Source organism: Lynx canadensis, chromosome D1 (genome assembly GCF_007474595.2).
Source record: "Lynx canadensis isolate LIC74 chromosome D1, mLynCan4.pri.v2, whole genome shotgun sequence".
NCBI lineage: Eukaryota > Metazoa > Chordata > Mammalia > Carnivora > Felidae > Lynx > Lynx canadensis.
Window position 1 is genome coordinate 109613686 of NC_044312.2, and position 23894 is coordinate 109637579.

Sequence of the window (23894 nt, forward strand, 5' to 3'; positions counted from 1 at the left end):
GATGCAATGTGTGGGCCCGTGGGGGTGGGGGTGCAGGCGGCCTGCAGAGGGGTTGGCCTGAAGAGAGCCCAGTGGAACAGCCGGGATGGGGGGGCTGAGTGGGATTGGGGGGCGCCCCCTGGGCAGGCGTCCTAGAACCTTGGCACGGCCTGCCGCTGAGCCAGCACATTGCTTTGTATACAAATCACCTCCTTTCCTCCTTTTTCTTTTGTCCCCATCCCCCCACCTCCCTCCATTTCTAAATTCTTCCCAAACCACCCCAGCCTTCAGGCTGGCGAGAGGAAGGGCCAACTGGTGGGCAGGAGGCGCCTGGTCTTGGGTGGGAGCCACAGGAGGGGAGGTGGGGGAGGTCCCAGGGCAGAAGTGGGGAGGGAGGGGAGCCTGGGGGGAGGGCAGCAGCGATTTTGGCCTCCTTCCCCTCCCCACGTGCTGGTGCCGCACCCTGGGTGCTTCTGGATGGGAGAGACTTGCGGAAGGGGGTGGGAGAGAGAGGCTTGGAGAAGGTGGGGCCCAGGAAGAAGAGGTATCTGTTGTCCAGGCCTGGGGGGAAAGGGATTCTGACAGCTGGTGGGAGGTTGGGGGGTGGAGCCCACCCTGGAGAGAGACTGGGTGTGCCTGTGTGTGTACCTGGGTGCCTGTACGTGGCCATGTGCGCGTGAGTGCGTGTGCTGGCGTGGGGCTGGCGTTGCCGAGGGTCTCCACAGCCGGGTGATGCGCGCGTGTGTCCCCACAGGCCCCCACCTGTGAGGGGAGAAACATCGTCCACCCTGGGCACAGCTAGGCCCCCGGTCCCTCTCCTGGCAGATGCCTGACCTGAACCTCTGGCCACATCTGCCCCGAGGAAGGGAGTCCTGGAGCCCACCTCAGAGCCAGAAGGGCCCGGCTGTTCTGCTCGGTGTCCTGACAGCTCAGAGAGGGACAAGGCTTGCCCCAGGTCACAGGGCGGAGGCAGAGCAGGGACTGTACCCGAGTCTGGGGACCCCAGGAGGGGACAGCTGCTCTCCTGGCCCTCGCTGATCCTGTCCTTCCTCTGTTGTGCCCCTTGGCTGTGAGGCTCCGTGGAGATCCTGGCCCTGGCCTGGCTGCGGCTTCCTCGTCCACGGCTGGGCGGGGTAACTGTGGGTGAGGATTCTGTGGCCCCTGAGGCATCTGGCAGAGGCCTGTTCCCTAGAATGACCAACCAGTCCCGGGACTGAGGACTGAGGACTCTCCCGCACTGCAGGTCCTAGATGCTGGGGACCCCCTTAGCCCCGGGGCCAACAAGGATGGCTAGTCACCCTCTCACCAGAGATGTTTCTTTTTTCACCACGTCCTTCCCACTGCTACCTCAGTGTCAGCCTCCCCGTCTCCACCCTCACCCTGGAACTTTCCCTTGTCTTCCTGCCCCCTCACTGCCCCAGGGATCTTTCGTCTCACTGTCCCTCCCACTCTTTCTGTTCTCTTTCCTCTCTGTGTCAGGAATCTCCAGCAGCTCCTGTGACTCTCTGGGGTCTCTCTGTCTCTTCTGTCCCCAGATGGTCACCTTGTTGGTCTCTGGAGTCTGTCCCTCTGTTCTCTGTCCACTTCCCTATCTTCCCTCTCCGTCTCTGGTGTCTCGCCCCGTCTCCCCTCTCCTGTTCCGGCGTCTCTGGCTCGTCACCTTCCCTGGGTGGTCCAGGCTCCCCTCCCCTCCCCCCAGCAAGCACCCCCAGGGCCAGCTGGGGTGGAAGCCAGGTCTGGGGGCTGTGACCAGGCCGGGAAGGGGAACCCAAGCAGACATGATATTTATGTTAGGACTTCAAAGTGGAGCAGAGCCCGAGGCAGGCTTGGTGGGGGCTGGCGGGGGTAGGAGAGGGGAGGAGGATTGTGAGCAAATGCCAGATTAAGGTCAGCTCAGGCCCCTCCCTGGCGAGGGTCTCCTTGGTGACGCATATCTCCCCCCGTGGGACACGGAGACCCAGAGTAGGGACAGAACAGACTATTTTGGTGCAGACTTCCAAGAAAGGCACTTCCTGTACCCCTGTCCTGCCTCCAGCCCCATCCTGTCTTCCGGTCACCCTGCAGGAGCAGCTGGGTCCTCTGAGCACCGGCCCAGCCAGGGAGGCAGGGGGCTCAGAAGGTGGCAGGAGCAGAGAGTTGCATCTCGGCACGAAAACGTCCCTGGCGCTGGGACAGCCCTGTGCTCTCCGCTCTCTGGCAGAGGCCTTGCCTGGCAGGGCAGTGAGGGTCTGTAACCCTGTCGGCCCGGACTATGCCAGTCGGGTCGGTCCCCTCGGGGCCTCTGGGGTCCACTCCGGCTGCCTGCCTGAGGGCCCCAGGGGCCAAGATGGCCGCGAAGGTCACCCCACCCCTGCCCCCCACCCTCGGCCTAACCTCTGCTAAAGACACCCAGCTGCTGGGGCTGGGAAGGCCTGGGGTCAGGGGCCCAGGCCCCGGGTGGGGAGGACGGGAGGGGCCGATTGTCTCATCCTGCGGCTCAGCTCTGTGTCCTAAGCCCCTCCCAGAGGCCAGACCCAACAGACACCCCTTCAGGCTGGGCCACCCCTCAGGAAGCCCCCTCCCAGACTAGGGGCTAGCTCTGGACCCAAGACCTTTTAGCTGAAGCCCACCCAGGCCCCCAAAGCCCCAGCCCCTGGGTCATCACCCCCACCCTCTCAGATCCTCCCCAGGCGCTTCCCGTGAATCACTCAGGCTGGAATCTGATGAGCTCAGACCTCCCCGCCCAGCACTGCCGGCCTCTGCCTCCTGCCTGGCCAGTGGGGTTGCCACGCCCCCCCCCCCCCCGGGGGTCTTCTCAGCATCTCACAGCCCCCGCCAGGGTCCACCGTGGGCTGGAGTGGCTGAGTGGTGGCAGAGATAGGCCAGGGCTGGAGTGAGATTAGTCAGGTAAGGGCTGGGACTTCTGCAGGATCAGAAGTATAAAAGCATGTGTGCGTGCGTGGGCTGTGGCCGCTGCGGTGCTACATGGGTAGGTGTCTGTCGTGGAGTCCCTGCGTACCAGTCATCACATGGCTCTGGGTCAGCCTGTCCCCGTGTGTGTTTGTCACGGGGTCACATTCTGACCCTGAGAGGGAGGGCGCTGAGGGGAGGTCTCTGAGTTTGCACATCTAGCGATGTCTGTGTCAGGGTGTGGCTCGGAGGAGGGGTCTGTGTGTGTCACTGTGTCCCATCCCGCTGGGAACGAATGCCTAACAGTCTCCAGGTGTTCCTAACACTCCGAGTGTTCCTGTTCAGGCTGGGGACGGGGGGGGGGGGGTGGGGGGGGCTCTGGTGTTACGTGACCGTGGCACACAGGATGTCACACGTTCTGTGCACAGATGTGAGTCACGATGTTTCTGTGTGTCAAACTGGGGGAGGGGTGAACATGGGTCACAAGATCATGGCAGGGTGTCAACTGCTCTGCGTTGAAGGTGAGGGAGGGTGGCGGCAGGGGTCTCAACGACTGCCTTTCTCCGCCCGCCCCCTGGGCCCCCACTCCACAGGGCCTGGCTCCTGGCTCCCCTCCCACCAACCTCTGTTGGCAGGACTCCCATTCCCAGGACGGTGCCAGAGCCCCCCCCCCCCCCCCCGTGGGGATGCTTCCCCCCTGGCACCTGGCAGAGTGCGGGACCTCCGAGTGCAGCGGTTCCCCGGGTGGCCTCCCGCCAGAAGGGGGCCAGGCGTGTGCCTGGGAACGGGCCTGCTCGCCCCCTGGCGGCAGTGGTGGAGAACGCGCCGCCCCGGCCCCAGGAGCTCCGGCCAACTGTCAGGCTGAGTCTTCCCGAATCATTCTACATGTATCCACTCAGTGCCACTTCCGGGCCAGGCATTTGTACTAGCGCCCCGAGATTTAGAGGGGAACAAGGCCGACCTGGCTCCGGCCTAGTGAGGAAGACCGACAATAAACGCACAAAGAGCGCTGCAGTGACTCTAGGGGTGACGAGAGCAACATTTCCAAGTGAGGAAATGACTTAGCTGCTCCTTGGGAGCCGAATGTCTGGCCCTGCTCTGCAGCAGTGGGTGCCGGGCAAGGTGTGGCACCTCTCGGGTGACTTCCTCTTCCAGAAGGCCAAAGGTGGGAGGCAGGGTTGAGGGAGGGGCGAGGCTGAATCCCAGCACACAGCCTGCTGTTATTGCCAGATCACATTGTTTCCCTCTGGCCGGGCCTGGCGGCGCTCCGATGAGCCACTGCTAGGGGTGTTGCTGAGTTTCTAGAGCCAGGAATTGAGATTGAGCACAGAAGGGATTAGGACGGGCTTGCAGGGGCTCAGAAGCCTCTGCCGGTCCTAGTTCCCGTGAGACGAGCTCCACATCCGGCCCTGGGGTTCTCTGAGCACCCCTGGCAACCGTTCTAGGTCTTCCTCTGGAACTGAATTTGAGACATCCTGTGTTTGGTTCCCAGAACCCGGCCCTCCCTTAACCTCCCGGCTTCCCATTTATTGAGTGCCTCTGTGGTGCCCAGCCCTGTCCGAGGCACTGGGGGTGGGCTTGGGACAGGGAGAGAGGGCGTACAAAAGAGGGAGACTCCCAACCAGCAAGAAGCTTGGAGCGGGGGTGGGGGGTGGAGAGGGTAGAGTGGCCGATGGCCTAGTGAGAAATTTGGGAGCCCTGCACCCAGATCTCGTGGTGTCTGTATCTGGATTATCCGAAATCCAGCGTCCAGGATTTCTACCTCTAGCTGTCATGACTGACACACGTGGTGGTCTGATGTCCCTTCCTGTTCAGCACCTGAGGCAGTGCCCCCAGAGACTGGCTGGGGTCCTTCCAGCAGGGGACAGTTCCTTCCCAGGGAGTGATCCCTATGAAGTTTGTCTCACCCAGATCCCGGACTCCGAGGGAGCCTGCACTGACTGCCCCTGCATTGTCCTCAGGTTGCCCGGAGGCTGCGAGGGTATGCAGCCCTCGAGACGTCCTCACCCCTCTAAATTACCCCCTCTGCCACTTCCTGGGCCACACGCACCCCCTGGTGGTCGTTACTGGCATTGTCTTTGCTCGGATTTGCTCCCTGCTCTGGAACCCCCTTGGGGCTGTGGGGCCTTTAGGGTTAATTTATCGGTGCTTTACAACCGAGGGCGTAGTTGGAGCCGGACACCCTGGTTTGGCTGCTGTGCCGTATCTCAGGAGTCATTTTCCCAAGCCTCCCTGTGGCATAAGTCATGCCCAGCCTCCCGGGAAATCTCTTGTGAGGTCCAAAAGAGTTAAGTGCGGAGAAAATGGTTTCCGAGCACCCCCCGCCCCTACCGCCTCCATTTCAGAAGCCCACTTCCCCTGTCCAATACCCCTCGGATGCAAGGGCACTGGCAGGATCTCCCATCTTGAGGAAAGACTGGGGCCTGGGTGCTCTCTGGGCAGAGCCCGATCTCCAGGATCTCCCCCACGCTGGCGAGAACCTTCGGTGAATGCAGACAACAGACCCTTGGAGGGGGTCCTGCTAACATCCCACCTCCCTCCCTCCCCTTGCCTCCAGTCTGAGCTCTGCTTTGGAGCAAAGCCGTCCACTTGACCCCCGCAGGACTTCGGCGAGAAGGCAGGGCAGCAATGGCACCTCCACTCTGCAGGTGAGGACACTGAAGCTGGGAGCTGCCGGCCCTCTAGGCAGGCTGGGGCTGGACTGGGCTCCCCGGAGGAGGTGAAGCCTTTCAGGGCCTTGAAGCCCCCAGCCTGGAAGGGCTGCCTGCGTAGTGCCCCATTCCTTTGCCAGAGGTCGGGCACACTGACCACTACAGGCTGGCTGACCTCCGGCGGGGAGACCCCCCTCCGCTTTATTCCGGTGCTCTGGGGCGACAGCTGCGGTCTGGGGACCACCCCAGCAGGTGTGATCACAGAGACAAATGTCAGACAGAGCTGGTGGCGGACACGGGAGCGGCCCGGGGTGGGGCTGATGGCCGGCTCTGAAAGGCCTTCCCAGCAAGCTCAGGGTTTTCTGTCCCAAATGGCCCTTCTGGCCGCTCCCGGCTACTCCTCTGCTGCTCTCCTTCCCTCAGCCTCTGGTCCCCCCGGTGGGGCAGGGCCCCCCCTGGCCTGGCCCACGCTTCCCTGCACCCTCTCGGCAGTTGTCTCAGACTCTCCCCTGCTGTCCCCAGGACCGGCCTTGACCTCGATGATCCCATCTCCCCGGCCCCCTTCCTCCTCCTCCCTGCCCCCTGCCTCCAGCTCCCCACTGTCCCTCTCTGTCGTAGCCCCAGGTGCGGCCCCGTGGGTGTCGGGCCGCTCGGCCTTGCGATAGACGAGGTAGCCGGTTGTGGGAAGCCTGTGGACCAGGGCTCCAGGAGACAAGCGGTGGTAGCCCTGTTCCCTGTACAGGAAGAGGCCGAATGTGTCAGGCTGGGTGACTCGGAACTTCGTGGCACAGAGCTGGTTCAGGGTGGCAACTGAGGCCCCTGGGGGCACAGCCAGGGTCTTGGAGGTACAGCCACTGCTGGGGTCCTGATAGGCCACTCGGAGGAGGTGCTGTGCAGGAGGAGAAGCGAAAACGAGAGCTCAATCCTGCCTGGTACATATCTGCCCACAGAGCTTGAGGCCCCCAGTGCAGACTCCGCACTGGGTGGTATAGATCCAGCGGTAGAACCAAGTGACAGAAGCTTTTTGGACAAGGTGAGCTTCAAGCAGGGCTCTGAGGAAGGGAGAGAGCTGTGTTGGCTAGTGGGTCATAGCTGCGGGCAGGCCGGGAGGATGGCTCCCGCACGCCCCTGCAGGGAGCCTAACAACCTTACTACCCTGTGCCCTCAGCACTCGTCCTGCATGAACTCATTTAAGTCTGACATCCACCCCACGAGGTAAGTACCATGACCTCATTTTATAGATAAAGAAATCGAGGCACAAAGGGGTGACATAACTTGCCCACGCTCCTGCAAACAGAAAGTAGCAGAGCCCGCCCGGACTTGAACCCAGGATCTGGCTACAACGTCTAAACTCTTAACCAAGGCTAGGAAGGATCCCTTGACTGGATGGAGGGGAAGGTGAGGGGAGCATGGGCGGGGAGCCTGACTCCAGGGAAGGCCAGAGCCCCATGTGGGGGCTGGAAGCCAGGATTTGGGGCTTGAATTTGCCACCCGTGTCCCTTTCCCTCCCCGTGTCTTGTCCGTTTCCTTATCTGTAGAATGGAGAGAGTAATGGTCCTAATAATAGAAACTTCAGAGTTTCTATGAAGCTGCGGGGCTGAGCCCCTAGAGCACGGAGCACGGTGCCGGCACATGGAATGCACCCTGTCTAGAAAGGCTAGGCTTTGACATTGGGTCCACACAGGGTGCTGTTTCTCCGGCACGGTGATGTAGGACCAGAATTTCCCCTGCTGGGTCTCACTGGGAAAAGGAGGGGACTGCGCAGGAAGGTGCCAGAACCAACAGGCACCCCTGCCCCACCCCTACCCCCCCACCCCACCCCCTGGGGGCTTGGCGGTGGGGGGGGGGGCAACGTGGAGGCCCTGTTACCTGGAAGCCGTGGGTGGCAGGCAGGCGGCGCTGCTCCCAGAGGCTGAGGGAACGTTGTAGCTCCTGGGAGGGGCTCAGGGGGAGCATGTGGGCCTGGTCCAGGCCACTCAGCAGGGCCAGGCTGGCCGAGAGGCTGGTCAGGTAGTAACCACCTGGGACACGAGGGGAAGAATGTAGCTCAGGCTGAGGGTGGGTGACCCTTCCCCAGCCCCCACCACCTACTCGGGGGCCCCTAAGGCACCCCGGCCCCCCACAGACAGAGGCAGGCGGCCCGAGGAGGGGCTCCCTCACCCTCTCCGGTGAGCAGGGTGGGCTCCAGAAGCTCTGACATGTACTCAGCCTCCAGCAGCAGCTCGGGAAGGTCGCACTGGGCCAGGACGAGGCTCAGCAGCGGGAGGAACGCGTCTGCCCCTGCCCCCTCCCCTGTGGGGTGGTAGAGGAGGAAGCTTCAGACTCCTCTGGGGTCCCAGGGTCGGCATCCACGCGTTGCCTCATACGGTGACCCTCCCCTCCACCCGCCGGGCCTTGGGTGATGTGGTCTCTATGGCAACCACCGAGAGGGGCTGTGGCGAGGAGGCTCTACTCTCTGGGCCTCAGTGGCACCATCTGTGAGATGGGAGTGTTGGACCCATCCCCCCACCTGTGCTGTTCTGGAATTTCTGCGCCCCCCCCCCACTCGGCAGGGGGCTGGCAGGGAGTGGTAGGAGGGGGCCTACCGGCCTGGGTCCTCAGGGCTGTGTAGAGCAGCTTGCAGGCCTGCAGGAGCCTCTTGACCTGGGCACTGGGTGAGTAGGCACGGAGCAGCTGCAGCAGCTTCTGACGCACCTGCTCCATCTCTCCCGGGGAGGGCAGGCTCAGGTGGGACCCAAAGGCTCCGGGGCCCTGGGACCGAGCCAGGCGGAGGCCCTCAGCCAGGCGGCCCAGGGAGCCGTCGGCAGAAAGCCGGCGCCGCAGGCGGGCCGCCAGGATGGGCCTGAGAGGCTTGAGCACGGAGCGATGCAGAGACTTCTCCAAGATGTGTTCTGCGGGGGAGAGGCGGCCGGGGTCAGGGGAACGAGGGTGCGAGTGGGAGCCAGAGTCCCAGGGCGGAGGGGAGGGGGAGGGGGGGTGTAGTCGGGGAGGAAGAGAGGTGAAAGGGAGGGGGAGACCTGGGGAGGTGGGAGAATAGCAGGGGAGAGGCGGGGAATGGGTAGCGCTGGAATGAATGGAGAGGTGGGCCGAGCCTGTGAAGCCTGGGCCGGAGTCTCACCCAGTCTCTCAGGTGGCAGCAGCTTCTCAGGGCCCAGCTCCGCGCTCAGCATGGCCCGAGCCCGGCTCAGTGCCTCTCGGACACCCTGCAGCTCCCGGGGCTCGGGGCCGGCCCGCACCTGGGTCAGCAGGTCCTGCACCAGCTGGCCGACGGCCGTGTGTCGGTCCTCCACCAGCGCCGTGGCTGCCCGGCCCACCTGCCGCTCCGGGGCCAGCAGGGAGCAGAAGGCAGAGCTCATGGACCGAAGCAGCGGCCGGCGGCGGCGGCGGCCCAGGCGGGGTGAGGTGGCTGGGCTTCCCCGGGACCCTGGCGCCCCCTCTTCTTCTGAGCTGCTGGGGGAGCCACAGTCTACCTCCTGGAGGGAGGGCAGGGGTGGGAGGCTGGGGCTGGCACTCCCTGGCACACGGTACCCCACAGAGCTCTCCCTCCGCAGAAGCTGGTGAGGGGGTAACCTTTCTGTCTGGTTGGGGGCTGCCCCCGGCAGCACGGGGACCGGGGGAGGTGGCACGGCAGGTGGAGACAGAGGGCTGGAGGTCTCCGTGGACACGCGTACTTTGAAGCTCCTCTTGAATTTCTCCCGCTTGGTGGGGCCCAGGTCCCCTGGGAACAGGGGATTGAAGAAGCACAGGGCGGCTCCTGTGCCCTGGTCCAGCTCTTGCGGGGACCGGGGCTTCAGCCGGGGCAGCAGCGGGCCTTCAGACAGGCCCGGCTGAGCCTTGGTATTGAGGGAGGAGCTCCAGAACTCTAGGGAAGAGAAAGCATTTGGGGGTCTCAGGGAGGCTTGGGGAGGGTGCCCGACCGAGGGAAAGGCACAGGCTCAGGCTGTGTGCCCATGTGCCTTCTCCTTCCCCCTTGGCCTCAGCTTGTCCATCTGTGCAATGGGTAGCAGAGGACCCCTTACCGATGCCCAGATGGGAGATGGCTTCCAGTTCCTTGTGGGTGGCTGCCTGGCAGATGGCTCTGGGGAGCTGGAGTGGGAGGAGAAGGATGTCCCTGAGGCCAGAGAGGGAAACAGAAAGCCAGGGGTGAGGGATGTTCAGGGCTCTGGGGGCTAGCAGGACCTGGAGGGGCTGGGAGGACAGGACGTCCCAGGGAGCAGGGACCAACGCAGACCAGGCGCCCTGCGGCCAGGCTCACCGGGTATGGCAGTAGGCACAGATGAGCTGGACCAGGTCTGGGAACGTGAGCTCTGAGCCCTCCAAGGAGACGCCTGAGAGACGGACGGGAAGTGTGGTTGTTTTCTGGGGAACACCCCCGTGCCCTGCCCTGACTGCTTCCAGCCCCTACCCCCCAGGCCAGTCCCGCTCACCCCCAGGGCTCTCCTGGATGTAGTGGCTAGAGACAAACGAAGGGCCGCTGGCCTCGGGCAGCCTCACGCACAGGGCCTGACACCCACGAGTGTTAGATTTCCGCACCAGGAACGTCTGCAAGGGACAGGGGTTGGAGGCTCGGGACCTCCGTGTCCAGCCTCTCTCCCCCCGCCACCCTCCGCTGGCCAGTCCTGGGGTCAGGGGCCAGACTCACCCCCGGGGGCTCAGTCCTCAGCACGTGCAGTGCAGCCGCCGCGTTGGCCCGGAGCTGCAGCCACACGGGCCGTGTGCGCAGCAAGCGCTCCCGCAGGCTCACGGGGCGCCCGGGCCGCTGGGGCCCACCCGCCGGCCCCCCGCTGGCCCCAGGCACGTCGTAGAGCGGGTCCTGGGCTGGCCTAGGAGTGGTCACCAGATTGGAGCAGGGGTCCGGGGGGGTGGGACCCTTGCCCGACCCTTTCCTCCTTCTCTGCCCCGGGACAGACTGCCGTCCCTCCCTGCCCCACCGGGCCGCCCTTCCAACTTCACTAACTTTTCTCTCTCCGGGTGCCCAGGTGCGAAGTTGGACAGGCTGTGGGCTCCGAGAGGGCCTGCTTCTGGCTCCCCAGGGGTTTCCATGGCTGGGAGCTCCTTCGGTTTCTCTCTCCCGGTTTCTCCCAGGACTCAGGAAGAGAATCCAGCCCCCAAGGCAACAGCGCGCTCACATTCCCGGTGGTGAGTAACACTTCCTGAGGGCGGTTCGCCCTGTCACGCCCGCCAGTTAACTCTTGTGTGTCCACTCAGCCTGGGCAGTGCCCACTTCTTCTTTGTTCTGGGCCCAGCCTAAGGGGGCAGGCATCCCCCTCCGTAGAAGTGCCACCCCAGGAGCCCCAGCTGCGGGGCCACCACCCCCGCACAGTGCATCCTGAAGCCTTACCAGCCTCCCCAAACCACACAGGCAGGCGGGAAGGGGTTAAGCTGGGCCCTTCTGGGTCCCCACAGGCCCAAGTCTTGCCCTTGGGGCACCTTTAAGTCTGTGGTCAATTGCTCATCTGTGCGTGGTCTTGGGGTCAGCCCTGTGGGAGAGCACCCCCTGCTGGTCACAGATGACTCATCCCCCCAGCCTAACTTAGGTTTTGGAATATCAGGTTGCTATGGAGAAAGGATGCTGTGTCTCCATGGAAACTAACCCCTTTGCTTAACTGAGGTTCTGGGGGTGGTTCTAACACTCGGCGCTAAATGGGGGGGGGGGGGGGGGTTTGGTTGTGAGGTCGTCAGCACACGGTGCTGCCAGCTGCCTCCTACGCACACAGGCCCGGCCAGCCTGCCTCACCAATCTGCCAAGTGACTGGGGCAGGTGCAGGCATGACCCAGTCTCCAAGCACAGAGCACACGGTCCCCTTCTCCACCCCAGAACACGTGGTCTGCCTGTGCCACATGTTGCTTTGGGCTTTGCTCACGAGCCCCTGGTCATCCAGGGCCCGGTCCCCCACTCCTGGAGGGTATGGTGGGAGAGCCACCCCCTTACCCTCTCTATACCCCGACTCAGAGCAGGTAGGCTCCTGCTGTAGGAAGGTACCAGGGACCTCAGAAGAGACTGCCCGACTCAGGCTCCCCCCATGAGAGCCCTGATTCCCTCGCAAGGCATAAATCAGACACACATAGGTCATGGCAGAGTCCCAGGAAAGGTTTTAATTCCAGTCCCTGAAATCCGGGAGACAGATACCAAGAACCTCCTTGAGAAGACTCGGGGAGCCTTCTCGTCTCTAGCGACAGCCAGGAGAGACAGGCCCCCAAAATATAACTCCCGGGTCAGAGATCCCACGAAGTGGGGCCCCGATCACTGGCTCAGTGACTGGTCCGAGGTCAGCAGAGAGGATGTTGCTTTGGCTTAAGATGAGCCACATCTTCTTTGTCTGGGAGGGCACAGAGGAGGCTGACCTTTGGGAGGGGAAGGTGGCGGGCTCACTGGGGACGGAGGAGACAGTCTTGCCTGGCTAGGGCGGCTCTGGGCCACAGCTGTGCAGGCCTCCGAGGAGGGCAGAGGAGTCCAGACCAGTGGTGGCTGGAGAGGACGGCCCAGCAGCACACCAGGGAGCTGTCTGGCTAGACCCTGAGGGGTTTGTCAGTCCGCCTTCCCACAGCAGGAAAATGCAATTCCTGGGGTTGCTGCCAGCTGCTCTGAGGGGCCCCTAGGCTCTGAACAGCAGGGTCAAGGTCCTGAGGGAAGGCGGGAGGGGGAAAATCGCCACAGGTGAAAAGGTGAACCAAAAAGCGAGGAGCACCATTGCCTGCGGGGGGCTGGGAGGAGCAGCCTCGGTCTGGCCCAGGGCAGCTCCACGGCCATGGGCCCACCAGGGCCACCCCACTGCTGGGGCTCAGCATTCCAGCCCTCCCTGACCAGTCCTGGCTGTGGGGGGCTCCATCCCCTAGCCCCATCGACCGAGAGCTTCCCCACCCCCACCCTGGCTCCTGCTCCCCAAACTCCCAAAGTGCCCTCAGACCCAGACCGCTCTAACTGGGGCCACTGATCTGACACAAGCACTGCCTCTTTCCGGGCTCCTTTCTAGGAGGCTGGGCTGGGGGAGGGGGGCGGCAGGAGGCAGAGCAGCTCCTGTGGTTCTTACCATCTGCTTTTCTCTTCTGAGGGGACACAGCCGCCCTAGCCTGGGTGGGTGAGAAGAAGAGCCCCCCTTGAGAGTCTGCCTCCGGCTTGGCAGGTGCCCTCCTCCACGTCAGCCTCTGGGCGGGGGCGGGGGGAGGCTGCCGGGTCAGTGCCGCACCCACACGGGTGGGGAGCGGAGGACCCTTTCTAGGCAAGGCTGTGATGTGGTCTCCCAGTCAGAGGCCAGGCCAGCCCAGCTGCCTTCCCGCCTTCCCTCCCTCCCTTCCTCCTATCCCATCAAAACCTGCCCTGGAAGGAGGAAGGGGCGGACACAGACTAAAAGGTCCCTCTTGCAGGGAAGCCTCAGGCAAAGGGGGGGCCTGTGAGCTGACAGCGATGCCAGGGGACCTGGGCTGAAGGCAGGAGGTGCCGAGGGACGAGCAGAGCTCTCGGGCCCTCAGGAAGCCCACGTGTGGTGAGCCTGCAAGACCAAAGCAGGGGGTGCCGGCCCCACCTTTTTGATAGCCGTCCAGTCCTCCAGGATGTCAATCTCCTGCAGCATGTACACGATGTAAGGACCTGCAGCGGGGGTCAAGGAAAGCAGGAAGCCCAGTGGAGGGGGTAGGCAACAGGCCTCTGCCCCTCTGCCCCTCTGCCCCGGAGCTCCAACACTTGGGGGAGGCGGCACCACAGTGGGGAGGGGCTCAGGACCAGAGTTAGAAAGCAGGCTCCGCCTCCTACCTCTTGGTTCCCAGGTTCTTGGGGTGGGACCTATGGGGGGTACGGAGCCACACCCCTACCTACCCTTGGCTCCCCCTCACCTCCTCTCTCCAGTTTAAAGGTCAGCGGTCCAACACCCATCCCACCCACTCAGGGACCTTGCTCCTTCTGTTCTGACCCCTCATCCGGCCCCTTCTACACATACACTCCAGTCTCTTCCACCGTGGAGGTGACCCTCCCCTGGTCTCACGCTCCCCTCTGGGGACCATCCGCTCTGTCCTCTGTACCTGATATCTGCATGCCCTCACCTCCATTCACCCGTCAAGGCCTTGCAGCCCTGTCTCCTCCCTCCCAGCCTGGACTGCCTGCCATCACCAGGCAGCCAGCGCCCCGAGAACCTGAGGCCGCGGGAACACCCAGTGTGGAGACAAGGGCATGAGAATTCCATTCAAGTCCGTGCTGGACGTCAGGAGGGACAGAGGCTCAGCAGACCCTGGGCTGAAAGGGCTCATGCCTAAGGTGACAGGCAACTATTCCTATATGGGATGCGGGTGCCCCCAGTTTAGGCCACGGGGGTGCAGAGGAGAGAGAAGCCATAGCCACTGGGGAGGCGGGGGGGGGGGGGGGAGGGAACCAGGAGAGGCTTCACAGAGGAGGTAACATGTGAGACAAGCACCGGAGGGGCAGAGATGGGCAGCAAGGCATCCCGAGGGTGGAAAGTGGGGGTGGGTGGGGTGGTGGGACAGTCTGGGACCTGTCCGGGATGGCACGTTGTGGGAAAGCCAGAAGGGCCTCAAAAGAAGTTATGGGGAGTCACTGAATGGACACTCCTGTGTCTCTAGGGTCCACACAGCCCAGGAGAGACCCAGGGCCCCACAGAAACTCCCTGATGGTTGGATTTGCCTGGACAGGGCTACGTGAGGCCAAATGACCATAAATGCGTCTAGTCTGACTCTGTCCTCCGTGTCTTCCACCCGCCCCCCCCCCCCCCCAGTCTGGACGTCCTGCCCAGTTTGGGTGCTCGTGGGTGGAAGGATACCAGAAACGAGAGGCGCCTTCTTCCTCTTGCTGGGCGGCAGAGAATCCCAAGTCTTTGCACTGCTTCCGGCATGGAGTCTGTCATCCCACCACTCTGTGCCCCCAGACCCGGAGTTAGGAGCGAGGCGCCAGAGCCCCCGGGGCACCCTACCCTTGTAGCCTGGGCCTTTCATGCGAGCCAGGCCGTCCCTGACCCCTCCTCTGCCTCCCGCGGCGGTGGAGGGCACCCTCGCCCGGGGCTTGGAAGCTGAGCTCAGGCCCAGATGGCACAGCTGTGCAGGCCAGGGAGAGAGGTCGCTGCACTTTGGTGAGCCCGGTTTCTTCAATTGTTTAGGGGACAGTGGGACAATGACAATTCTGGCCTCTTTAGGACCCCATACGAACACAGGCGCTGTGGACGCAGAAGGGACTGTGGCTCTTGTACGGGCGGGTGCGTCAGAATGACACCTCCTGTTCTGGAAAGAGAGCAGGGGCCGAGGAGGGTACGGAGACCCATTCTTTGTGAGCCTCCACTCTACACCAGGCACTGGGCCGGGTCCTTTCTGTGCCTGGTTCCACTTAGCCCCCACAGTGACCCCAAGAAGCAGGTCCTCCTCCACGCCCCTCGGGCGGGCAGGGCAGCGGAGGCCCCGCCAAGGGGTGGGCACGGACAGAGCAGGGCCCAGGGCAGCCTCACCAGAGCTGATGTCCAGGCTCTGGCGGTCCTCTTCCAGCCTCTGGATCCGCTCCTGCAGCTCCCCCTGCAGGGTGTCGTAGAGCAGCAGCTTCTCACTCTGGAAGGGGTGGGGCCGCTCAGCAGGGCTGCAGGGCCCAGCCACTTCCGTTTGCCTCCCCCAGCGCCCAGCCCCATTCACCTCCAGGTGCTGCTTGGCTCCCTGCAGCTCACACTCGTACTTATTCCGGATCACGTCCAGGCAGAAGCCCTTGTAGATCCCTGCAGGGGGAGGGAGATGGGAGGCCCCGCTTGGCCAGGGACCCGGGGCTCCAAAAAGGGGAGCCAGGAGCAGGGCTGGGCAGGGCAGGGATGAGAAAAGAAGGGAACCATGGGCTCTGGCAGAGGAGGAGGGAGGGGGTCCAGAGCACAGGACAGCCCGCAGACCTGCCACCTGAATGCGGATCTTGAGGCTCCGCTGCAGCCCCCCCAGAGGCTCTGTGTATTCAGGCGCTCTCTCAGCCCCCACTTCCTCCAGCCGCACCCTCAGCTGACTCAGCCGTTCCCTGAACAACCTGGGGGGTAAAAGGCAGCATGTTTGTCCCTCAAACACGAGGCCAAGCGCCTGCTCCGTGGCAGGCCCCGCGCGTGAGGCCCTCGGCCACCCCGGCCCGGCACCAGGCCCGCTGCCTCCTCACCCCGGGTTCCCGAAGACCCAGCCCTGGGCGCCCTCCACTCACTTCTCCTTTAGCTCTGAGAACTGCTTCTCCAGGTCCAGCATCTCGTTGACGCACTCGCCGCGACGCCGCTCGTAGTCCTCATCGTCCATCTCTGGGACAAGAGGCCGGTCAGGCTGGCTGGGGAGGAGCGGGTGGGCACCGGGGTGTATGCCGTGGGGGCTCACCTGAGCTCTCCTCCTCTGACTCAGTCTGGCTGCCGCTCCGTTCCTCCTCGCTCTCTTCCTCCTCCCCGTTCATCTCGGCGGCTGAATCACCCTCTGCTTCCATCTCTTCTGTGTCTTTGCCTGGAGGCTGCACGGGCATCTGGGCTCTGGGAGAAGGAGGGGAGCCATCACTTGCCACTGCCCTTAGTTCCAAGCAGGAGACTGGCCCTGCCGGGGGTCGAACCAAGCCCTGTCTGCACATCTCCCGGAAGCCTGGGAGCCGTGGAAACGCTCACATCCTTGGACGCTGTTGGCGATGCCAGTCTGCGGAATGCCGGCCAAGGGGATGGTCCAGAAGATGGGAAACACCGAGGATGGGTTCCCCACTGCCTCTGGGACTGGGCCCAAACTTGTGACTGCACTGGTCCATTTCCCTCACCCCACTATCTAAGGGTCAGTCGTTAAGTACACCATCCCTTCCTCCTCTTCACGCCTTCCTGCTGATCCCTCTGCCTGGAACGACCTCACTTTTCTTTTGGAGAACATTCTGCAATCCTCTTGTCCTCTCACTGTGCTCTGGGTCAAAGCCCACGTCCTTCTGCTTCCTCTGGAGCCTCAGGCTAACAGCGTCCCCATCTCCACTGCTCCTGCAGCTCTCCCTCTTGATGGCTCCTTCCCATGAAACTTCAGGCGTGATCAGTGCCCCCCCCCCCCCCCCACCATTTAGAAACAGCAGAAACACAAGACCTTGCCCCATTCCACTTAACCGCTCCCCATCTCCCACTTCACAGCTACACTCTTCAAGGCTCTGGCTGTTTCTACTCTTGAATCCCCCAGGGTGTTCCATTCCATTTCTCCATGCATCGCCCTCGGCTGAGGCGAATCATGTGGTCTTAAGCGACAACCTCCTCGTGCCCAGTGCCAGTATTTTTTAGTGCTTATCTTAGTTGACTTCTCAGCAAGAACGAACACTATTAATCATTCCTTCTTTTAGACACTCATCTGATATTTACTAAAGGTCTAATATACGCCAGGGACCGTCGGACAGTACGGCAGGTGCTGTGGTCAACGAGGCAAATAAACAACTTGAGACGGACCTCAAGTTTACAGGTTCCTGGGAGAGAGGCAGAGAAGCGGAACTGTACTGTGGTGTGAGAAGAGTTAAGACTGGGGAGGGGGGCATATGGCAGAGCCATCTAACTGGAACCTGGAGCTTGCTCCAACAGTGAGGGCTTACAGAGGCAGATCCTTGCTGCGTCAGCAGGGAGGGCTTGCAGACAGATGAGCTGGGATGGCTGGGGAGGGAACTTTCCAAGCAGACCGAATAGCATGTACAGAGACCCCAAAACGAGAGAAAGGGCAGGGTGGGGGGCAGAGGAGTGTAAGCCTCAGAGAGAAGTCTGGGCTGCAGAGATGTGATGGTCATCAGCATATAGTGAGTTCTTCAGGCCTTGGGAGAGGGTGCAACCAGCAGGGCAGAATGTGTGGAGAAGAGGTCCATGATGGAACTCCCAGGGTCACCAAAGGGACAGATGATGAAACCCCTGCAAAGGAGAAGGAAATTAGCAAGAGGCGGAAGAGGAAAAATTCAGCCATGGGAGAAAGAATTTTAGGAGGAAGGAGCGGTAACAATGCTGCCAAGAGGTCACCTACGAGGAAGACTAAATAGTCCTCTCAACAGATAATCTCTCTGCCTACTGGAGGCTTCCATTTGGTGATGTTCCACTTCCCCGGGCACGGCTTTGTAGTCCTTTACATGCATGTAGACACCACTCCCTCCGGGAAGCCCTATTTATTTACGTGTCCTCCCTGCCCATTTTCACGTTTGCCCAACCAGGCTAGAAGCCTCACCAGGGCAGGGATGCACATGTACCTTATTCATCCGGCATAGTACTTACTCACTTCACGGCTAGAGCACGTGCGAATACAAACTAAACAAAGCACACTCTTGGGGCGCCTGGGTGGCTCAGTCAGTTGAGCGACTGACTTCGGCTCAGGTCATGATCTGGCGGTTTGTGAGTTCAAGCCCCTCTTCCAGCTCTATGCTGAGAGCTCAGAGCCTGGAACCGGCTTCAGATTCTGTCTCCCTCTCTCTCTCTCTCTGCCCCTCCCCCGCTCAAGCTCGCTCGCGTTCTCTCTCTCAGAAAGAAACGTAAAAAAAAATTAAACAAAGCACACTCTTTCAGGGCAGGCATTTATTTCTTGGTCGCCCCAGGGCCCTGTAGTGGTAGCAAACCCACCAGGTACTGTTCGCTTTCCTCGACACCAATTCCAGTTCTGTAAAATAACTGGCTCACAGGACGGTTTAGTCACATTCCTCAATGATTTCACAAATGATCTGAACCTGACCTGAAAACCCTCAGTTCTCCAAACCAGCCTCATCTTTCCCATTGTCAAGCCCCAGTTCCTGCAGTTCCCAAATTTTGCAATCCCTCTTCATTGTTAAATGTATACGTTTACTTTGTCTCCAGCGGTCTCTGATTCTAACGAGTGAGCCAATTTAATCACAACCTCCCCTCCTTACCCTGGTGCAAAAAGAGGGTAACCCTCGCCATTCTGAGTGTTGTAAAGATTGCAAGGGAAAAGGGACGGAAAGGAAACTTGTAAGGCGCTGGGCACACTCAATTTATATTTTTAGAAGGTGAGCAAGCATTTCGAGGGCAGGCCTCTACAGAAGACCGATTCTTCTCCCTCGAGGAAGCCAACCCAGACCCGGCGCGGCGCGGCGCGCCAGGACCCTCCCGCCCCGTTCCATTCCCGTCTGCGCCGGCGCCGCGGGCGGGGCAATCACTGGCTCTTCGGCGGCCAGCTGCGGCCCCGCGGCGCCGCACGCGTCCGGCCGGTTAGGTCCCCGCTTCCGCCCTGACTGGGCTAGCTCCGACCCACTGGCCAGAGGGGCCGAACCAGGTGCCAGGAGCAGCGTTACGCACCGCGGCGAGTGGGGCCTCCGGGTTGACGCCTGAAACTCCCTAAGAGGTGCCCGCGGCCGCCGGCCTCCCGGAAGCGTCGCGCCTTTGCCTCTTCCCCGGGAGGCGGGGCCCGCCGCACTTCCGTGTACGCGATCAGGAGGCGCCCGTCGCCGAGCTCACATTTGGGCAGCTGGGGGCGAGGCATGCTGGGATACCGCGGGGCCGGTCTCCATAGCAACCGGCCGACATTCGCGCAGGCCTACGGCTGGTGGAGAAGGCCCTTGTGGTTTTCTTGCCCCGCTGTCCGCGCCCCTCGGTCCGCAGCGACCTCCTTCCCCGGTCCCCCCGCCCCTCGCGTGAAAGGGAAGAACCGGCGACCCCACCCCCTGCACGCCAGGTTCGGGAGAGTAACGGAGCCGGCTGTAGGTGTGAACACTCATTTATTTACATATGGTCATCGGTAGGCAAATAGCCCAGCCCAGCCTGTTCGAGGGTACAGATCTGGCACGGAACCTGCAGACCCTTCCTTTCTCCAGAGCTCCTGAAGGCGGAGGCCTGGAAGAACCAGGAGGTGTAGGCTTCTGCCCGAAAGCTAAGAAGTAAATCCAACGCCTCCATCTGATTTCTTTCCAAAAAGTTCATTTTGTTAAGTCCTCCGACTTCCCAGTTCTGCCCTGTTCATACTCTTTGCTCTCCTACTGCCCACCCACCCAAGATTGTTAATAATAATAACAACAATAATACTGTAATAATATTAATAATACTTCACATTTGTACGAAGCTTACAGAATGTTTTCACATGTAGCATCTCATCTGAGCCTCCCAACAGTTCTGTGAGGTAGGTATTTTTCACCTCCCTTTTTACAGACGGGATAACTGAGGCTCAGAGAGGAAATGGGATTTGCTCAAGGCCACACAGCTAGTTAGTGGTAAAGCTAGGACTTGATCCCAGCACCCCATATTCAAGTCCAGTGTTCCAACACCACAGCTACCACTGTAAAGTGGAGTGACATTTCTTACCCCTGTCAGGCCTGAGGGACGGCCTAAGGAGGGAAGAGGCTGAGACTTCTCGGACTAGGGGAGGGAAGGGCTCAGCAGTGACGAGGGGAGTCGGGGTACTTGGCCTTCAACTCCTGTTTGAACTGGCGGTAAAGGATCTTATTGTGCTGATTTTCGGCCTCCTTTTGGGGATGGAACTTCAAAGCTTCCTTGAAGCCCTTATGAACCAGGAAACCTTCGTTCAGCACCTCGAAATCAAATCCTGCCACGTGCAGCTCACAGGCCTGTTGGGGGAGAGACAGGTCAGCGAAGTTGGATGACATTTCTAGGGCCAACACTGACATCCCTAAAGCCTCTCTCCAGCATCCCCACTCCTCTGGAGGCATTCTGGATCTCCCACACCATCCAGCCACCTCCTGAACTATGACTGCCCTTCCTCATTGGCTCTTTTCCATCCAGGACTACTCGCAGCTCCCAGAGCCCGCCATTCCTCCTACCCCCTTTCCCCTGCCCTCTCCCTTTTGGGCACCTGGCTGATGCGATTGAAGCCGTACTGCCGAAAGCGCTCGTCGAAAGTGGGCACCTTGCCTCCGGCCACGTAGAATGGTTCCCAGGGGTCCTGCCAGGGAACCACATAGGCAGGCCTCAGCAAGGTCTCTTCCGGCAGGTTGACCCAGCGGGAGTAGTTGGTGGGCGCCTGGCAGGGCGTGCACAGCCCATAATAGAAGGGCCGCACCTCGCCTACTTGATAGAGCTGCAACAGCTCGTTCTTGTTCGTGGGCATGCGGCGTGCTCGGCGGATCTCAAAGGCAGGCACCACCAGCGCTGTGCCCGCCCACTGCTTGCTCTGGTCCAACATTTCCCTCAGGCCTCTCCATAGCCCCTCGCTGGGCACCATGTCCACGTCGATTACCAGGGCATAGTTGGCCCCCTCACGGGCCAGATTCCTCAGCAGATTATTGGGGTAGGAGACATTGGTGCCCAGCGCATAATTGATCCCGGGCTGGGCCACCCTGGCTAGCTTGTCAAAGACCTCCTGGCAGGACCGCAGCAGGGCAAACTCCCCCGGTTCCCGGGGATCGGGCACAGCGGCCTCATAGCGCGAGGGGCACACAAGGTGCATGGCCACCCTGGCGCGCATATCAGGGCAGTGGCTGCTCAGCGCGTAGGTCAGCACCGTGGCTAGCTGCGCCTCCTCCTTGGTGGCCGCGAACACCGACACGGATAGCGGGCCCTCCCAGCGCTCCAACAGGCCCGACAGGTGCAGCAGGTTGTCTACGCTGGCATGCGTGGCCAGGATCACATCATTGGGGTCCATGGTGGTCTTCAGGAGGCCCCTGTAGACTCGGTAGTCGCCACTGGCGTCCAGGACGCCTCCAGAGGCCAGAGCGGTACGGAGCTGCGCCTTGACCTGGTCCACGGACCGCGGGGACGGGGGAAAGAACTCGAAATACTGGTCTTGCTCCTCCTGCCCGTGCAGCCCGGACAGCAGCGACAGGTAGAGCAGCTGCAGCATCGCCACCAGCATTAGCGCGGCCAGAAGCAGCTGGTAGAAGGCGCACCGGATGGCGTAGGACATCTGCATGGCTCTCGGGGCTCCGAGCGCGCAGCAGGGACCACCGGGCCGCAGCCTTTGCCAGCCGCCGCAAGCCCGGATTTACCGCAGCCTGCCGAGCGCAGCCGAAGCGAGCCGAGGCGAGCCGAGCCCGGCGTAGCATCCCCTCCCGAGAGGACCTCGGGGTGCGCCAGCTCGCCCCCTGCGCGCGAGGAGGAGCTACTACATCCGCCGCCGCGCCGCGCTTTGCAAACCCTGAAAGTGCCCGCGGCCGCGCCTGCCGGGTTCCCAGGGGTATGCACCCCTCCCTCCGGGTCAGTGCGCGACCCCCTGGACCAGGCGCGTCCTGAAACCCCGGCGCGCTCGCCCCCGCCTTAGGGAGGGAAACCGTGGCAGAGCTCGGTTGCAGCTTGGTGAAGGATGGCGCGGGTTCGCGGCTGCGGCGGGCGGGAAGGAACACAAAAGGCCCCTTTCTTTCCGCCTCCTCTCCCTCCGCCAGCTCCTGCGAAATCCACACTGAAGAGTGGATGCTGGGGGCTCGGAAGGCGCGGAAGAGATGAGAGATAAGGGTGTGTGGAACAAGGCGCCCTACGTGGGACGAGGTGGCCGAGTGGTTAAGGCGATGGACTGCTAATCCATTGTGCTTTGCACGCGTGGGTTCGAATCCCATCCTCGTCGGTCGCGTTTTACACGGCGTGAGGGGTGTACTTTTCTGCTTTCCTATAGGAAAGGGGCCAGAGGTTCAGCGGCACCCACAAGACCCGAATTGGAATTCTGGCTGATGCCAGACTTGTGACCACTCTGTCATCTGCAGTAATTAGAGAGGCCCCTCGGGAGGCGCCACCCTAGTGTCCAAAGTAGTGGAATTTGGAAGTGGTGAGTTTGATCACTTAAATTATTACTCTTTTCGGCCCACTGATTCCCCTCCCGCTAGCAATTCTCCCAGAGCGGACACCATGTGTCCACACACCTCTCCCCTCCTCCCCAACACAGTTTAAGCAGGAGACCTACAATATTCTAACCGTAGCTAACGTATACAGAAGGCGCTTAATACGTGTTTGTGAAATAATTGATCCATGGACTGTTCAGAAGAGGAAAGGCTGTGGGGAAGGGCAGGTACTTCGACTGCTAAATCCATGATATGTAATAACTATTCATGCTTTGTGAATCTTGGGGAAGCAGCTTTGGGGCAGACTAGGGAGGGCCTCCAGTTGCCAGGACAAGGTTTGCCCTCCTCTCTACAGGCAGTAGGAAGCCAAGGCTGTTGAATTGAAGAGGACCAGGGGACCTATATTCTGCAACCCCAGCAGTAACACCTACTGAGCACCTGCTCCACACCAGGGGCTGTGTTAGGTACCCCTGACAGGGACTTGCAGGACGCTCGACAGGTACTATCTTTGAAGGTTTTCACTGGTGACCTGTACTGGGAGAGAGGAGGTATGAATGTGCAGATCCTTTTAGCACAAGCCTTGCAAACCGAAGGCTCAGACGTCAGATTTGGTGCTGTTAGGGTCTTTTTTGACCTGCTCGGTGTTGAAAACAACCGTTTGAATCACGTTAGTTGTTAACCTTGGTGAATCAGAAGATTTCACGGAAAATCCCCACCGCCAACTTCTGTCTTAAATTCCAAAAGATCTGGCAATTCCAGGCCTGCATTTCCACAGGGTGACAATCAACCACAAGGTAAGAGTAGCTCACCTTTTGCAGATAGTTTTCTCTTTGCTAGAGGCTCAACCCTGCCCCTTCACTACTCACCCTGGCCCTTTGAGCATTTGACTTTCATCTGCAGCGCTCACATAACACCACCTCCACTGAAGATCTGCCCAGGCATCTGCTCCCAGTACCTTCCACCTTCCCCGCGCTACAGTGCTAGCCACATAGCAGGCAGCAATCTGGGTTTGTTGAATGAGTGAATAGGAAGCTTCTGAAGTGTCCCCAGTGGCCTTGGCACAAGGGGAGACTGAAAAGTAGCGACTGGGCCTCACTGAGGCGTCAAGATCAAGGAAAACCACATAGAAAATCCAGAGGAAGGCCTACAGACTGCTATTGTGGGCGGAAAGGCCTGGCTGGGGAGACACGCTGTCTGTGATGGAGCAGAGCATGAGACAGTCAAAGACCAGAGTTGAAAACCATTAATAAGGGGTCTGCTTTCCACGTACCTTACTCTCTGCGTCTCTTCCCTCTGGCCATTCCTGATTTATATATCCCTTTATAATAAACCTGTAAACCAGCGAGTGATCTATTTCTCCGACGGCTGTGATTTGCTCTAGCGAATTAATCAGATCTACTGAAGGGGCTGCTGGAACCTCTGATTGACAGCCAGTTGGTCAGAAGCACGGGTGACAACCCGGACTTCCAACTGGCATCTGAAGGGCGGGCGGTCTGGTGGGGCTGAGCCAGCCGGCTGTGGGATCTGATGCTGTTTCCAGGTAGATGGTGTCAGAATTGAGTTGCATTGTAGGACACTCAGCTGGTGTCAGAGAATTGCTTGGTGTGGGGGGAAAACCCACACATCAGAATTGGTGTCAGAATCGTATGTATAGAAATACAACTGAATTTTGTGTGTTCCTCTTGAATCTTCTAATTTTGCTGAATTATTTTTTTAATGTT

General features: G+C 61.0%; 3 protein-coding genes and 1 non-coding gene across 7 annotated transcripts; 1 reads left to right on the top strand and 3 right to left on the bottom strand.

Annotated features, from left to right (window-relative positions):
- Positions 1 to 5690: 5690 nt before the first annotated feature.
- Positions 5691 to 10650, bottom strand: RIN1 (Ras and Rab interactor 1). Its single transcript, XM_030333543.1, has 10 exons — positions 10477 to 10650; positions 10162 to 10342; positions 9947 to 10061; positions 9775 to 9847; positions 9539 to 9630; positions 8638 to 9381; positions 8105 to 8410; positions 7680 to 7811; positions 7389 to 7540; positions 5691 to 6408 (listed from the first exon to the last, which is right to left on the bottom strand). The coding sequence occupies exons 1-10, from the start codon at positions 10560 to 10562 to the stop codon at positions 5914 to 5916; spliced, it is 2376 nt and encodes a 791-aa protein (XP_030189403.1). The 5' UTR covers positions 10563 to 10650; the 3' UTR covers positions 5691 to 5913.
- A 939-nt stretch (positions 10651 to 11589) lies between these two features.
- Positions 11590 to 18867, bottom strand: BRMS1 (BRMS1 transcriptional repressor and anoikis regulator). Of its 4 annotated transcripts, XM_030332273.2 has the most exons (11): positions 18752 to 18855; positions 17059 to 17365; positions 15843 to 15988; positions 15679 to 15769; positions 15386 to 15513; positions 15141 to 15220; positions 14963 to 15059; positions 14288 to 14380; positions 13043 to 13107; positions 12551 to 12590; positions 11590 to 11864 (listed from the first exon to the last, which is right to left on the bottom strand). In XM_030332273.2, exons 3-11 carry the CDS (start codon positions 15979 to 15981, stop codon positions 11815 to 11817), a joined length of 783 nt encoding a protein of 260 aa, XP_030188133.1. In that variant the 5' UTR covers positions 15982 to 15988; positions 17059 to 17365; positions 18752 to 18855; the 3' UTR covers positions 11590 to 11814. The 4 variants fall into 4 exon arrangements, with proteins under 4 accessions (XP_030188133.1, XP_030188136.1, XP_030188134.1 ...); XM_030332276.2 differs by lacking the exon at positions 17059 to 17365 and having other exon boundaries at positions 11590 to 12143; positions 18752 to 18867; XM_030332274.2 differs by lacking the exon at positions 17059 to 17365 and having other exon boundaries at positions 14963 to 15026; positions 18752 to 18858.
- A 302-nt stretch (positions 18868 to 19169) lies between these two features.
- On the bottom strand, positions 19170 to 21426 carry B4GAT1 (beta-1,4-glucuronyltransferase 1). Its single transcript, XM_030332271.2, has 2 exons — positions 20259 to 21426; positions 19170 to 20013 (listed from the first exon to the last, which is right to left on the bottom strand). Exons 1-2 carry the CDS (start codon positions 21312 to 21314, stop codon positions 19822 to 19824), a joined length of 1248 nt encoding a protein of 415 aa, XP_030188131.1. The 5' UTR covers positions 21315 to 21426; the 3' UTR covers positions 19170 to 19821.
- A 454-nt stretch (positions 21427 to 21880) lies between these two features.
- TRNAS-GCU lies at positions 21881 to 21962 on the top strand. The gene has a single exon. It is a non-coding gene; the product is annotated as a tRNA-Ser (tRNA).
- The last annotated feature ends 1932 nt before the right edge of the window (positions 21963 to 23894 follow it).